Raw genomic sequence first — 15,170 nt, forward strand, 5'->3', positions numbered from 1 at the left:
CTGTGGCCTGGGAAAGCAGTTGAGGACAGCCCAAGGTCTTCGGACCCTGCACCTATGTGGGATACCTGGAGAAAGTTTCTGGCTCCTGGCTTCAGATCGGCGCAGCACCAGCTGTTGTGGTCACTTCAGGAGTGAATCATTGGATGGAAGATCTTCTCTGTCTCTCATCTTCTCTGTATATCTAACTTTGCAATAAAAATAAATCATTTTTAAAAATATTATAACCTGTCTTAAAGAATTTAACTAAATTACCAGTGGCTAACTTCTTTAAATCATGGAGGCCCAGGGCATCTATTTTTGGTAAAGCTCATGACACCTCCAGAGGAGAAACAAGTATTTCACACCTCTAAATCCTGAACAGACATCTTTCCTCTGGAACTCTGCAAGCAAATACCTCCTTCCTCACTGAAGGACAACCCTCAGAAGTCTTCATTACATCCCCCGACTCCAGAAGACCTTCATCTAGTAGTCACTCAGCTAGGTGAAAGTTGTCTACCTAAAGCACAGACCCGTCAGAATCATGCATCGATTCAGCTCCGCAGGTTGCCATATTTAAGAACTGCGTTACCCAGTCAGCACCTAGGCATAGCAGGCTAATCCTCCGTCGGTGGCACCAGCATCCTTTAGGAGTGCCAGTTCGAGTCTCAGTTGCTCCTCTTCCCACGCAGCTCCCTGCTTATAGCCGTGGAAAGCAGTAGAGGACAGCCCAAAGCTTTGAGACACTGAACCCGTGTGGGAGATTTAGAGAAAACTCTAGCCTCCTGGTTTCCAATTTATGGCCTTTGTGGCCATTTGGGGAGTGAACTAGTGGATGGAAGAGCTCTCCGTTCCCCACCCCCTTAATTATCTCAAGTAAAATAACTCTTTTTTAAAAAGACAACACAATACTAACCTCCCACATGGAAGTGCCAACTCCCAGCTGCTTTGCTTCCAATCCAGTCCTGCTAATAAATCCTAGGAGGTAACAGATGATGACCCATATCTGCAGGCCCCTGCCACCCACGAGGGAAACCCAGAGTTCCTGGCTCCTGGGGCCACTGGGGAAATGAACCACAGTGGTTGGAAGATTTCTGTCATTCTGTCTTCCAAATAAATCTTCATTTTAAAACTATCATGTATAGGGAGAACAGTATTCTCCTAAAACCAGTAGCCAAACTTGTACCCAATGTAACGTAATACAGTATAGTCAGGCATATGTAGTAATCAGCTTCTCTCAACAAGAGTCAGGGATTTATGTCCTGGATTCTGCCCTGTTGTGGAAACGACAGAAAATTCGGAGGCAGTGAACCCTGGCGTGGGTCTTAGTTCAGGACCAGGTGGAGGACCGAGGCCACTCGTAGGTGGCCAGTGGGACGTCAGCACGAGCTATTTGGTGTGCTAACAAATGACGGAGGAGATGCGACTTACTCCAAGTCAACGTTTCCGTTCTCAGCCCAGTTTACGCGACGAGCGCGCCCCGCGTTAGCTCCGCCCCTCCCAGAGCCTCGGCGTCCTTGCCATTGGTTCTCTTCCCGGCGCCGCCGGTTGCCGTGGAGACCGCGGCGATGGCAGCCAGGAGCAGCCAAACTTGGTCGCCTCCTCTGGGTTCGCTCCAGGGTGTCGGGTGTTGATGGCGCTCTACCACCTATTCTCGCACCCGGTCGAGCGCGGCTACCGCGCGGGGCTCTGCTCCAAGGCCGCACTCTTCCTGCTGCTGACCGCCGCGCTCACCTACATTCCGCCGCTGCTGGTCGCCTTCCGGAGCCACGGTGAGCCTGGCCTGCTGGAGCGTGCGACCCGAGCCTGCACACCCCCGCCTTCCGTATAACTCCTATCTCATTCCTCGCAGGGTTTTGGCTGAAGCGGAGCAGCTACGAGGAGCAGCCGACGGTGCGCTTCCAGCACCAGGTTCTACTCGTGGCCCTGCTGGGACCCGAGCGCGATGGGTTCCTCGCGTGGAGTACGTTTCCCGCCTTCAACCGGCTGCAGGGGGATCACTTGCGCGTCCCGCTGGTCTCGGTGCGTGGTTCCCTGGCCCTGGTTTAGCGGTCCTGGGCGCGAGGCGCTCACGCAAGTCCTTTCACAGGCCCTTTGGCCTGCGCGCACGCGATAGAGTTCCTAAAGAGTGGACCTGTGATTTGGTTTGGCTTGTCCCAGATAACTATGATACCGGCGAGCTAGCCACGCGATGTGCTGATCCAGGATGAGCCCCCTGCTTCCTCCCGTGTCACCTTGTCGAAGTCCTCTTAGGAGCTTTGCAGGCTGAGAGTCCATAATCCCACCATGTCGCTGGTAGCAGTGGAAAAGGCAGACATTCTGGCAGCATTATTAACCTGTGGACTCCCCCACACCTGGGGTCGCCCAGCAGGTGCCCTGGCAGAGTTTGCCTCCTCCACGCTGGTCTCAGATGCTACTCCATCTTGCTACTATCCTGGGTGAAGTTAACACTTTCTCTTTCTTTCTCTCTCTCTCAATGTCTCTCGCTCGCTCGCTCTTTCTCTCCCCTTCCCTCCCTTCCAAATTTATTTATTTATTTATTATTGCAAAGTCAGAAATACAGAGAGAGCAGACAGAAAGATCCTCCATCCAATGATTCACTCCCCAAGTGGTCACAATGGCTGGTGCTGTGCCAATCTGGAGCCAGGAGCCAGGAACTTCCTCCCACATGGGTGCAGGGACTCAAGGCTTTAGGCTGTCCTGCACTGCTTTGCTAGGCCACAAGCAGGGAGCTAGATGGGAAGCGAGGCTGCTGGGATTAGAACCGGTGCCCATGTGGGATCCTGGTGCATGCAAGGCGAGGACTTTAGCCATGAGGCCACCACACTGGGCCCTGGTTAAAAAAATTTTAAGATTTACTTATGTTTATTGGAAAGTCAGATTTACACAGAGGAGAAGAGACAGAGAGGAAGATCTTCCATCTGTGGGTTCACTCTCCAAGTGGCTGCAATGGCCAGTACTTAGCCAATTCAAAGCCAGGAGTCAGTAGCTTCTTCCGGGTGTCCCGCACAGGTGCAAGGTCCCAAGGCCTTGGGCCATCCTTCACTGCTTTCCCAGGTCAAAAACAGGGAGCTGAATGGGAATTGGGGCTGCCAGGACTAGCACCGGCGCCCACATGAGATCCTGGTGCATACAAGGTGAGGACTTTAGGTGCTAGGCCATGCCAAGCCCTAACCCAGGTTTTTTTTCTTCACATATTTATATTCCTCTATACCATATTCTTCTGGTTGTGTGGGTCTCTGAAGCCTAGAGATAATCATGAAAACAAGGCTGCAGTTTTAGGTTTCACTCATTCATTCTTCTTACTAGCTCCTTCAACATAACTGGTTGGCTGTCTTGGTCAGTTTCCATTCGTCCTCTTTCCTCTGTGACCCAGAGCCAGCAACTCCCTTCAGAACGCTCCCTACACCTGATGTTTTACCAGTTTTAAAATGAAGCAAAAACTGACTTAATTTTTATGATGCCTACACCATCAAGTTTCTTTAATACTGGATAATTTGTACACTTTTAGTAAAACAAAACCCAAGCCTCTTTTCCGTAGGGTTTTTTGTTTTTGTTTTTGTTTTTGTCCCTTCATCCTAGGTGATTGTCTGGAAGTCCTATGTGATCTCATTACACATCATCTTTCTCAGTTAATGATTTGTTTCCTTGCTGGTTTAGCCCTTGCCTAGAGAATGGTCTGGAATCGTGAGATGCAGAAAAAAAAAGAGGCAACCCATAACAGTAGCAGGAAAGACATCAACAGTAACCTAAAAGATATTAGGCCATAGTTATCAGAATTACAAGATAGGGTACCTTTTTTTTTTTTACTGTGTCAGGGTCTTGGGATTTGTGCTGGTACCCAGGCGGCATTGAAATGCAAGAGAGTCAGCATCCACCAGGGGGTGCTACACAGTTTTGCATTGTTTTTTTGTTTTGTTTTTGAGAGTTAGAGAGAAGAGAGGGAGAGAGAGAGGTTTACCCACCATTCACTGGTTCACTCCCCAAATGGCCACAAAGTCTGAAGCCTAGCCTTCTGAAGCCAGGAGCCAGGAGCTTTCCTGCAGGTGGTACAGAGTCATCCTCCAGTACTTTCTCAGGCACATTAGCAGGGAGCTGGATGGGTAGTGGAACAGCCTGGACTTGAACAAGTGCCCATATGGGATGTTAGCACTGCAAGCAGAAGCTTAAAGAGCTATGCCATGGCACCAACTAGCCTTATTAATAACTGTTTTAAAAGGAAAAGTTTAGAAAGTGCCTGTATAAGACAAAAACAAATTTAATAAAACTTATAAACAGAGAAGTATATAAGGTTGAGCTGTCATTGTGGTACAGTCAGCTAAATGAATGTTTGTGATGTCGACATCCCATATGGGCTCCTGGCTGCTCTACTTCCTGTTCAGCTCCCTACTAATGCACCTGGGAGAGCAGTAGAAGATGGCACAAGTTCTTGGGCCCCTTTGGCTCTTGTTGAAGACCAAACTAGCGTTCCAGGTTCCTGGCTTCTGCAAAGAAGTGGAAACAACGTGATGGATTGTTGCCTCTGTATGAGTGGGCAAAAGCATGAGTGGCTAACCAAAACATCTTTCTGAACCATGGGGAGGGGCAATCAGCCAGTAAAAAGGAGTGGAGCTGCGATCGATGCTGCCACGTGGAAGAACCTTGAAAACATGCCAAGTGAGTGCAGTTGCAGAGCAGCCCCTGCTGGGTGGCTCCACCTCTGTGAGTTGCTCAGTTTTGGAGAAGCTGTGGAAGCAAAGATGAGCGGTCAGAGGCTTGGGAAGGGCAGTAGGGAGACATGGAGAATGGTGACTAACGAATATAGGTCTCTTCTGGATGATGTATGTGTTCTGAAATTGGACTTAGCAGTGATGGTCACATAATCTTGAATAAACTAAAACTGCCTGAACTACATTTATTGAAAGCATAGAATTTGGAGGGAGCATTTAACTTAGCAGTTAAAAATGCCTGCATCGCATGTCAGCGTTCAGTTGCCAGCTCTGGCTCCTGGTTTTTAGCAGTGTAGACCCTGGGAGGCAGCAGGCAGTGGGTCAGATGCTTGGAGCCCTACCGTCCCTGCAGGAGACCTGGTACAGCTGCCCAGCTCCGAACTCTGAGCCTCTTCCAGGCCTACCTGTGTGTGGGCACTGGGAGATTGACCCAGTGAATAGAATCTATCTCAAATGAAAGAAAACAAAAAAAACATGTTAGGTGAGTCATATCAGAAAAGCAAGTAGGTGATACCTGGTAATACACTTACAGGCTATAGTAGTAAAAATCACTGCTGTTTTACTATGCCTCGGGCATATGAGTAAGCATTTTTTAGAACTTGGCTGGTAATAACTTAGAAAGAATTGGTGATTAATTTTAACAACTTGATATTCCTGTTTGTACAGAACAAAGAACAAACTTAAAGTGCAATAATTTGTCCCTAGTTTCTTATTAACCCTTACCCACCAAGATGCTTTGATTTTCTGACTTTGAACACAAAGCCGGACTTACTTCTCTCTGTCTAGGAAACTGTCTGTCCAGGAAGCTACAAAAGCCCCGTTTTTGGGTCATGATTTGTGGAGAGGTGACTTGGTGGCTGCTAATTTGGAACATGGCCTTGGAGGTCACCAGCAGTCTGGGTTCTGCCTTGGTCAGCTCACCTTGGATCATATCTGTGAAGTCCCAATTTCTTTCTTTTTTTTTTAGGATTTATTTATTTTTATTACAAAACCAGATATACAGAGAGGAGAAGAGACAGAGAGGAAGATCTTCCGTCAGATGATTCTCTCCCCAAATGACTGCAATGGCCAGTGCTATACTGATCCAAAGCCAGGAGGCAGGAACTTCTCCCAGGTCTCCTACACAGGTGCAGGATCCCAAAGCTTTGGACCATCCTCAACTGCTTTCCCAGGCCACAAGCAGGGAGCTGGATGGGAAGCAGAGCTACCAGGATTAGAACCAGAACCCACATGGCGTGTCCAGGGTGAGGACTTTAGCTGCTAGGCTGCTTTATCTGCTCCAGGTCCCCTATTTCTTGTTTTTTTTTTAAGATTTATTTATTTTTATTGGACAGTCAGATATACAGAGAGGAGAGACAGAGAAAGATCTTCTGTCCGATGATTCACTCCCCAAGTGAGCACAACAGCCGGAGCTGAGCCAATCCGAAGCTGGGAGCCAGGAGCCAGGAGTTCTTCCAGGTGTCCCATGCGGGTGCAGGGTCCCAAGGCTTTGAGTCATCCTCAACTGCTTTCCCAGGCCACAAGCAGGGAGCGGGATGGGAAGCAAGGCCACCGGGATTAGAACTGGCACCCATATGGGATCCTTGTGCATTCAAGGCGAGGACTTTAGCCAGTTCACTTCCTTGAATACCTGCAGCAGCCACGGCTGGGCCAGACTGAAGCCAAAAGCCAGAGTTCCAGATCTCACATGTGGGTGGCAGGGGTCCAAGCCCTTGAGCCATCAGCTACTGTCTCCCAGGATGCCTTTAGCGGGGAGCTGGGTCACAAGTGGAGCACCTCGGGCTCAAACCGTGGCATCCCATCCATTATGGGATATAGATACCCCAAGCAGCAGCTTAAACCACTGTAGCACCAACACTACTCCAGTCCCGACTTCTGTAAGTGCAGTTATTGGGGCCAGCATGGCGGCCATATGAGTGCCGGTTTGAGTCCCATCTGTTCCACTTTAGATCCAGTTCCCTGCCTCTGAACTGAAAGACAGTGTAGGATAGTCCAAAGCCTTGGGCCCCTGGACTCACTCGGAGACCCAGAGGAAGCTTCTGATTCTCAGTTTTGAACCAACTCAGTTATGGCCATTGCAACCATTTGCGGCGTGACCCAACAGATGGATGATCTGTCTCTCTGACTCTCCCCTCACCGCCATAACTTTTTCAAATAAAATAAATACATATATATGCATGTATATATGAAAGGCAGAGAGACCTTCCATCTTCTGAGTCACTCCCCCAGTGCCAACAATCACAAGAGTTGGGCCAGGCTAAAGCTCCACTCCCATCCAGTTCCCTGCTTGTGGCCTGGGAAAGCAGTCAAGGACAGCCCAAAGCCTTGGGACCCTGCACCTGTGTGGGAGACCTGGAGGAAGTTCCTGCCTCCTGGCTTCGGATCGGCACAGCACTGACTTTTGCAGTTATTTGGGGAGTGAATCATCGGACGGGAGATCTTCCTCTGTCTCTCCTCCTCTCTGTATATCTGACTTTCCAATAAAAATAAACAACTCTTTAAAAGAAGAAGAATTAAGGCACTTGTCTTGCCTGCAGGTTCCCCTTCGGTGTGCTTCTTTCGGTCAACAGCTGATAGCAATTCTTTATAGAAGTCCTAGTGTTAGCATCCTAAGGTTTATTTTGTTTGTTTTTTCTTTTTAATTTTTATATTAGCATCCTAAGGTTTCTCCTCCAAGCCTCTGTAGGATCTAGTACAGCCAGGCTCTTGCCTTTCTTCTCTTGCTCTAGCCTGGCAGCTGCACTTTGCATTTGCTAACTCTGCCTGTCAGTTACTAATTAACTAACTCTGACAGTTAAGTTACTAATTATCTCCCCCTCCACTCCACATATCAACAAGCCCTATGTCACAGCACCCTCTCTCAAGGCCCACCTTAACCACACACCAGGCACCTGTCCTTTACTGCCGATTAGAGTAACTTTTCCTGGCTGGCAGAAGGGGGCTGAAGTGTACTCTTTGAGTTGGCACATTGGCACTGTTTCAGACAATGTCCGTGAAACAGCAGTCTCTGAAATCAGGATTCTTGTAAGCTGTTATAGAAAGAGCACACTTAAACTCCTAGTCCTACTTCTGTCTGGGCTCACTACCCTGCTGAGGCCTGTCTAACCAGCACAGGTGGTAGTAGTGCCTACAGCTGCATTGGTCACACAGAGGCTCATGGGTGATGGTCAGTGGGCCTAAAAATTATCCCCAGTCGTACAAGTTCCTCCTAAAACTAAGGTGCCAGAGTGATGTGTAGATCCTCTTAGCAGAACACACCCGTTGACTTTTAGATTGTGACCTAGAATCTGTGCCTCTTGGAGTACCCGCCTTTATGGATGTGGCACACGTGCAGCTGCCTTTAAAGTGGAATTAAATCATTGGTTTCACCAGAGGTCCAGGTGAGGCCAGAAGCATGAAGCTCCCCTTTGCCAGCCCCTGGGGACTAGCATCTGGCTTGGTGAGGCGTCACATCACTGCGCCATTTCTGCTTTCTGGGTCCACTCCTGGTCCCCTCCGATTTCCCTGCTGGCTCACTGCGCAGTCACCCTGGCCTCGGGTGCACTCCCATCCAAGGAGCACCCAGGCACCCCTCCCCCAGAGGCTCCCATCACCCCACTTCAGTCAGGCTGTCCTGAATGCTGCGTGTACACTTTTCTGTTCAATTCTACCCTCGTGATTCTCTAACATTAGCCCGCTCCATTTTTCTTTATGGTCCATGTCACTACCTGAGACTGTTAGGTGTTTGTTTACTGATTTCTCTCACATTTTCCAGGCTGGGATTGTAGGGTCCATTGAGATGGAGACTAGCTACCTTGTTTACTGTTACATTCCCAGTGCCTCAAACAGTGCCTGGTGTGTTGGAGTCCCCAGAAAGCGCTTGGACTTACAGTGGACTTGTGCAAATAGTTATATAGAGTTACACTGAGGACAATGCCTTTTTGAAATAAGAAAAATATACTTTCCAGTATGTTCCTCCTTATTTTCTTCAAGCCTAGAGGTATTAATCCAGAAAAGGAGGGTCAGGTTTGAAATTAAAAAAAAATCTCCAATATGTCTTTATTTCATCGTGCCTCTTGATAACCTTGCAGCTTCCCCTGCCTTGGTTTTCTCATTTCTCCAGTGGGGATAGTGCTTGCTTGGCTTTCCTTAGACTTGCCATTTATTGCCACTTATCTATGAACCAGGTTTCTCTTTGACACACTCTGTTGTGGAGTCTAGGTTTCTTGCACATTTTTCTCCTGCCTGCTCTCCTCTCCTGCTTTCCTGTCTTCTAGTCCAACCCTGTAGCTCCAAAAGCACGGCTCTGTTATGGAGAGTTAACCCCACGTTGCCTTCCGAGGCTTCCCAGATGCCAGCTGATGGAGAGTCCTAGGCAGATACTGCGGCCCCTTGTCCATTCTGCTCAGCATCCCTGGTACACAGTTGCTTGGGCAATGTGGTGATCCACACAGTGGAGCTGCTCCCTTACACCTGCCAGGAATGGGAGCTCACAGGGCCTGGGCTCGGGACAGTATTAGCCAGCAGGGAAGTTAAGTCTGACAGGTTCTGAAACCTGGTCATCTCCAAGGACCTTGTTAGCCTGAAGAACAAAACCTCCTTCCCCTCTGGATGGCAGTGCTGGAAAGTGCAGGGAGTTGGGTACACAGGGGCTAAGAGGGGAGGGCGGGATGTCCTGGTGGACTCCTCCTGGAGACCCATGGGGAGCAAGGACTGGTCATGGGCACCTAATGTAGAGCTGAACCTAGGAGTGTCAGCTGTGATCACCACGCACTGTTGGGGGGTCACTATCCGGCGAGTCCAGGAGGTGTGACTGGAGAGCGATTTCCACCAACTGAGCCCGAATGTGTCTTTTTGCCTCCTTAGATCCCTGTTTCTTTCCTGATGTCCAGAATTCATAAAATGTCCAGGGGTACTCATGTCTTGCTGATTTTATAGGTTTTTTCTCATTATATTGATGGCCACTGCAGAATGCTCCCAGCTGGCAAGTCTAACATGAATGGCAGGCTGCTTGTTTGGGAAATATAACCCAATTAGGAGTAGTGGTGTTTGTAGTCTTTTTGTTTTTGCCTTTTTTTTTTTTTCTGTGCTCTAGGAGGTTGACTTCTAGGGGTCTTTCCCGTCTTAGTACCCCTCTCCTCCCCATTGCCATGCTTTGCTCACTGGGAAGAAAAAAAGAAAAGAAGGAAAAAGGATTTCTGGAGAAGCAGGAGTTGGTTTTGATGTTATACTTAGGTATTCCATACAAGTTCAGACATATTTATAAAAATGGGGGGAAAAAAACAACCCACAGGTACAACAAAATGAAACAAGACAAAGAAAATGAGATGATGAGCAGATATGAATGCTGCTGGGATTGCCACTCCGGGTGCTCGTTCAGGTCTCGCCCCGAGCATCTTAGCAGCACAAGTGAGCCCACTGTGCCTCTCCTTCCCGGTACTGACCCACTGACACCTGCTTCTCGGCCTTTGTTTCCCCGGGCGAGGGGCTCACGCCTGTGTCCAGCAGGACAGCGGGGCCACTGTGCTTGTACCACAGTGATGTGGCTGCTTCCCAGGCTTAGTAAGGACCAGGCCACTGGCCCACTTCGGGTTTCCTAGACGAGAGAAGAAGACCGGAACCAGGATGGGAAGATGGATGTGCTGCACTTCAGCCTGGAGCTTCCCCTGCAGGCCACGGAGCACGTTCTCGGCGTGCAGCTCATCCTGACTTTCTCCTACCAATTGCACGTGAGTTGGTCCCAGGGGAGGGGCTCCATCCTGTCCAGTTGCCTTTCTATGTAGTCCAGAACTCTGCGGAAGGCTTTTTTTTTTCTGGGTGACGTGGGTGATTTAACATAGGCAAATAAGTGTTTCCCTGGCTTGGAGTGGTGTTCATCTACAGGCGCTATTAGAAAGGAGAATTGGGGCAGTATGTGTCCTACGTGGCTAATGTAGGCAGGTGGGCCACCATGGGTGACCTTGGAAGGCGGAGCCCTTCTGACCTGGTGGCAGTAGGTGGTGTGTCTCTGTTTGATTTCAGAGAATGTCGACCTTCGTGATGCAGAGCCTGGCATTCCTACAGTCGTCCTTCGCCGTGCCAGGGTCCCAGTTATATGTGAACGGAGACCTCAGGCTGCAGCAGAGGCAGCCGCTGAGCTATGGCGGCCTTGATGTCCGATACAACGTAAGGATGCCTTCTCCTGGTGGCCAGCTGCTTTGTTCCTACCTGGGGCTTTCAGAAAGGTCATAGAAAATGGAATTAAAAAAGAAGGTTTTATTTTGGTACAAAACACATTTTGAAATGCATACATAGTATCTTTATAATATATGTTTTTTGCAAACTTTTTAGAAAACCTTATATATGCTGCTACTTATAAAGTTCTTTAAAGAGAGATGAAAGAAATACTCCCTTAGTTTTTCTGAAATGGACCCCATTTGCCTGTTTCCTTTCTCATCTCTAAAAGCTTTCTTTTGGCTCCTTTTAGCATGGAGATGGAAACAGACGAAAATGCATATAGTCCCTACAAGCAGGAAATTATCCCTATCTTCCAATGTTTTCCCATCAATATAATTTTTTTAAGATTTATTTGTTTTTATTGGAAAGTTAGAATTACAGAGATGGAGAGACAAATATCTTCCATCTACTGGTTCACTCCCCAAGTGACCACAAAGGCTGGAGCGGAGCTGAGCCAAAGACGGGAGCTTCTTTTGTGTCTCCCACGTGGGTGCTTGGCAATCCTTGATGGCTTTCCCAGGCCACAAGCAGGAAGCTGGATGAGAAGTGGAGCAGAAGGGATACAAACCAGCATCCATGTGGGATCCCGGGTGTGCAAGGCAAGGACTTTAGCCTCTAGGCTATTGTGCCAGGCACATATAATCTGATATATAAACCTTCAGGTACCGAGTGCCAGGTTAAGTTCATATCTTATGTTCTTGTGCCCTTATTTACAATGATTATAGCTATAGTGACCAGAAATCCAGTTTACCTGGCATAAGCTTGGTTATGCTGTAATGGCCAGTGACATGTTACTTTTCTTTTCTTTCTTTCTCTCTTTATCTCTTTTTTAATTTCCTTGAGAGCCTGACACAAACAGCTCCTGTGTGCTAGCTCAGTCCCCAAAGGCCCACCAAGGCCAAAGGGGCCATAGCTAGGACCTGGGCACCCCAGCCCTGTCTCCGGGTGGGTGACAGGAGCCCAGTCGCTGAACTATCCCTGCTGCCTCCCAGGGCCTGCGTTTTCAGGCTGCTGAAGTTAGCAGCTGCCACCTGCTCTCTAATCCAGGCACTTCCATGGGCCGTGAGTACAGTAGCCGGAGTCTTAACCATTAGGCTAAATGTCCTCCAGAAAGGGGAATTTATAAGTGGTTCTAAAACCTGTGAACGGTGGATACTGACATCAGGAAGTACTAAGAGTAAGTGGAGTTAAATTGTTATAAATTATTTATTCTTGAAAAAAAATTGTTGATACCAAAATAGGCCACCAAGAATAAGAAGGGGGTCTCTAGAATCAGCCCTCCGGGGTTCAGGGGAAGGGACAGGTGAGTAGAGGGAGAGGGGGAAGCTCTTCTTCCCCAAGGGCTCACCCCACTTCCTCCCACTGTGCCCCAGGTATCTGTGATCAATGGCACCAGCCCTTTTGCCCGTGACTACGACCTTACCCGCATTGTGGCTGCCTACCAGGAAAGGAACGGTAAGTCTGGGGGAAGCCGGCTTCCAGTCCTGTCCCAGCACTGTGCAGCCTGGTGGGAGCTCCGAACACAAATGGGATTTCAACCTGCTCATGGCCCTGTCAGACCCTGATCCCTACTCCTGGGCATGGAGATTCCCTTTTTTAAAAAAATTATCCCTATGATAAACCTAAGTGATTTGTTCCTCAGACCACACCTATAAGAGGAACTGAAGGGCATCAGTCCACGCCAGCAGTTCCGGGGGAACCCGGATCCCCAGGGTGCTGACTGGAGGGGTGTGGTCATTAGCTTATGAGGGCGAAGTCACATGCAGCTGGGGGGCCCAAGGTCGTCTCCAGGGGCGTCTGACCTGTTCCTTGGCAACCAAACACTGTGGGACACACACTCACATTTCCCACACGAAGGGGTTACACTTCTAGTATATCCTCCTAAGTTTAGTTAACACAGTAGCATTATTCCAGTAAGAAAGGAAGTGTTAAGACAAAACTGAAAGAAAAAAAAAATCACACATTGGCCTACAAGCCCCTCATTCTTTTCACTCTAAGCATTTATGAGTTCTCACAAAATGTGTATTTACGTGGATTTAACTGTTATGATGTGGAAACCTTGTGGGATCCATATTTCCCATTTATTTAATTTGGCTGTGGTATATATAAGTATTCCCCCCACACTGCTGGGGAGTTCTAACAGATGCTGGTACCCTCAGCCACTATACAAGGCTTGTGTCTGTGTTTAGGCCATGACTTTAATGGAAGTGTTTTGGCGAATAACGTGGGAGCCTCCTCGCCCCCACCAGGTCTCTTTGCCTTAGCATCTGTCGTGTGAGTTCTGGAGTGCAGATTTGGAGGAGTATTTCAGGCCCTCCCCATTCCTGTTGGAATGACTGATGACTGTGTTGCAGTTACCACCGTCCTGAGTGACCCCCATCCCATCTGGCTGGTGGGCAGGGCCGCCGAAGCTCCCTTTGTGATCAACGCTGTCATCCGGTACCCGGTGGAGGTCATTTCATATCCTTTCTGTGGGAGAGCCTGGGGGTGTGCAGATTCCAAAAAGTGAAGGAAGAGTCCCTCAGTTGTCCCAACTGGGACAGATGTGGGAACCGGGGACTGGCATCACGGCACACACAGATGCCCATCTGCTGTTTGTACAGGAAGGCGGATTCATTTCCTGTGGGTATCTGACCAGCTCCCCGAGGGCAGTATCACTCACGTTGGTGGCTTAATAAGCAGTGATAATCTCTTTGATCTTAAGGGCATTTGAAACATTCCTACTATTTCCTGCCAGGCCTGGACCTCCATGTAACTTCTCTCTGGCTTGTCCTCTGCCGCTCCTTAACCCCCCATACCTACCAGCCAGGCTTCTGGGAGATGATCAAGTTTGCCTGGCTCCAGTATGTTAGCATCCTGCTTGTCTTCCTGTGGGTGTTTGAGAGAATCAAGATATTTGTGTTTCAAAATCAGGTGGTGACCACAATTCCCATCACAGCCACGCCCCGGATGGATGTGTGCAAGGAGCACCTGTCTTAGGCCCGGTTTCCGGTGGGCTGCATTGAGCAGGATGGGACCACAGGCACACTGGAGGGCATGTGTACTGCTGCCCCCTGGACACAGGACAGCTCCTACCCGTTCTGCTCCACCCAGATGTCCCGTCTAGCGAGCAGCTGCGGAATCTCCAGGGCCCGCTAGGAGTGGGGGCCAAGGCTGCCTGAGGCTGTCAGTCTTGTTCTCCTTTTTGTTTGTTTTGCCTTACACTGAAATTTCAGAAGAAAAGTTGCAATCAGTTTGGACAACTTGGAGAGAGACCCACGTCTCATCAAGCAGACTTTTCTTCTACACACTAAGCATCTTTTCCATCTGTTGTAAGCCTGCCTTCCTTTCTTTCTTTCTCTCTCTTCCTTTCTTTCTTTCTCTCTCTTTCTTTCTTTCTTTTCTTTTGTTTCAGTGTTCCCTTGTCACAAATGCACTTCCATAGCACAGCCCTGTCCTGGCCATCTGTAGTTCCCATTCACAGTTTTGATTTCCAGAATAGAGGCCTTTAGCCCGAGAAAGGAGGGGTTGGGTCCAAACGTACACGGGAGAGTGGGTAACCCAAGGATACCAGGGCCATCCACCTGCCCCCAGCCTCACAGACAGCATCTGTCTCAGCCTCAGCTGAGTGGCCTTCATCCCCGCCAGCCTGGCTCTGCCCTCTGCCCACTGCCCTCTGTTCCCCTGGAGCAGCAGGCTGAAGTCAGCTGTGCTAATCCATTCACAGACCCCTTGGCTAGTGAGGGGAGGCTAAGGCTCCTAACAACAGGTTCTTTTTCCCTGGCCTACACCCAGCAGCCTGGACACTCACCACTCCTCACTGACTGCCCTTCCCCCTTCCTGCAAAGGACACGGGTGACAGAAGAGCCCTTGTTGGTCTTGGCTCCCGCAGCCTGACAACGGCAGGGTTTATTTGGAGGGCTAGCGCAAAGCCCAGATCCTTGTGTTTCCCTTGACGAAAGAGCTGGTGGGCAGCTCATCCTAGCAGGCAGGCCGGGGGGGGCGGGGGAGGCCGCAGGAGCAGTGAAGAGGTGAGGAAGGTGCCAGCCTCTGCGGCACAGTGCAGCCTGGCTGTGAGCAGAAGGACGAGCAGTCCAGCTGAGCTAAGAGACAGGGCAGGCACTCGGGGTTCCCTCGGCCCCTACTGTCCAACAAAGATTGCTCAGCCCCAGTAGGGTCTCCCCAAAGGATGCGTGCATCTGTAGATCATGGTCCTGGAAGGACACGCCTCCCTGGGCTCTAGACTCCATGCCCACCCAGGAACGGGAACGCCATGTGCCTCACTTTACCTTCGAGCTTCAGTTCTCATTT

General features: G+C 49.4%; 1 protein-coding gene across 1 annotated transcript; it reads left to right on the plus strand.

Annotated features, from left to right (window-relative positions):
- The first annotated feature begins 1,609 nt into the window (after positions 1-1,609).
- On the plus strand, positions 1,610-14,969 carry TMEM231 (transmembrane protein 231). The gene is made up of 7 exons (XM_040982354.1): positions 1,610-1,748; positions 1,829-1,998; positions 10,265-10,393; positions 10,686-10,829; positions 12,254-12,335; positions 13,235-13,340; positions 13,679-14,969. The coding sequence occupies exons 1-7, from the start codon at positions 1,610-1,612 to the stop codon at positions 13,857-13,859; spliced, it is 951 nt and encodes a 316-aa protein (XP_040838288.1). The 3' UTR covers positions 13,860-14,969.
- Positions 14,970-15,170: the final 201 nt, after the last annotated feature.

This window comes from Ochotona curzoniae, unplaced genomic scaffold, assembly GCF_017591425.1.
Source record: "Ochotona curzoniae isolate NIBS_2020 unplaced genomic scaffold, NIBS_Ocur_1.0 contig_3622, whole genome shotgun sequence".
Taxonomy (NCBI): domain Eukaryota; kingdom Metazoa; phylum Chordata; class Mammalia; order Lagomorpha; family Ochotonidae; genus Ochotona; species Ochotona curzoniae.

What these genes read in the sequence shown, in the direction of transcription:
- TMEM231 (XM_040982354.1), top strand. Translation starts at nt 1,610, where the DNA reads ATGGCGCTCTACCACCTATTCTCGCACCCGGTCGAGCGCGGCTACCGC. An exon ending in TGCCTACCAGGAAAGGAACG is followed by an intron (nt 12,336 to 13,234) that starts GTAAGTCTGGGG and finishes ACTGTGTTGCAG; the next exon opens with TTACCACCGTCCTGAGTGAC. An exon ending in TACCCGGTGGAGGTCATTTC is followed by an intron (nt 13,341 to 13,678) that starts ATATCCTTTCTG and finishes AACCCCCCATAC; the next exon opens with CTACCAGCCAGGCTTCTGGG.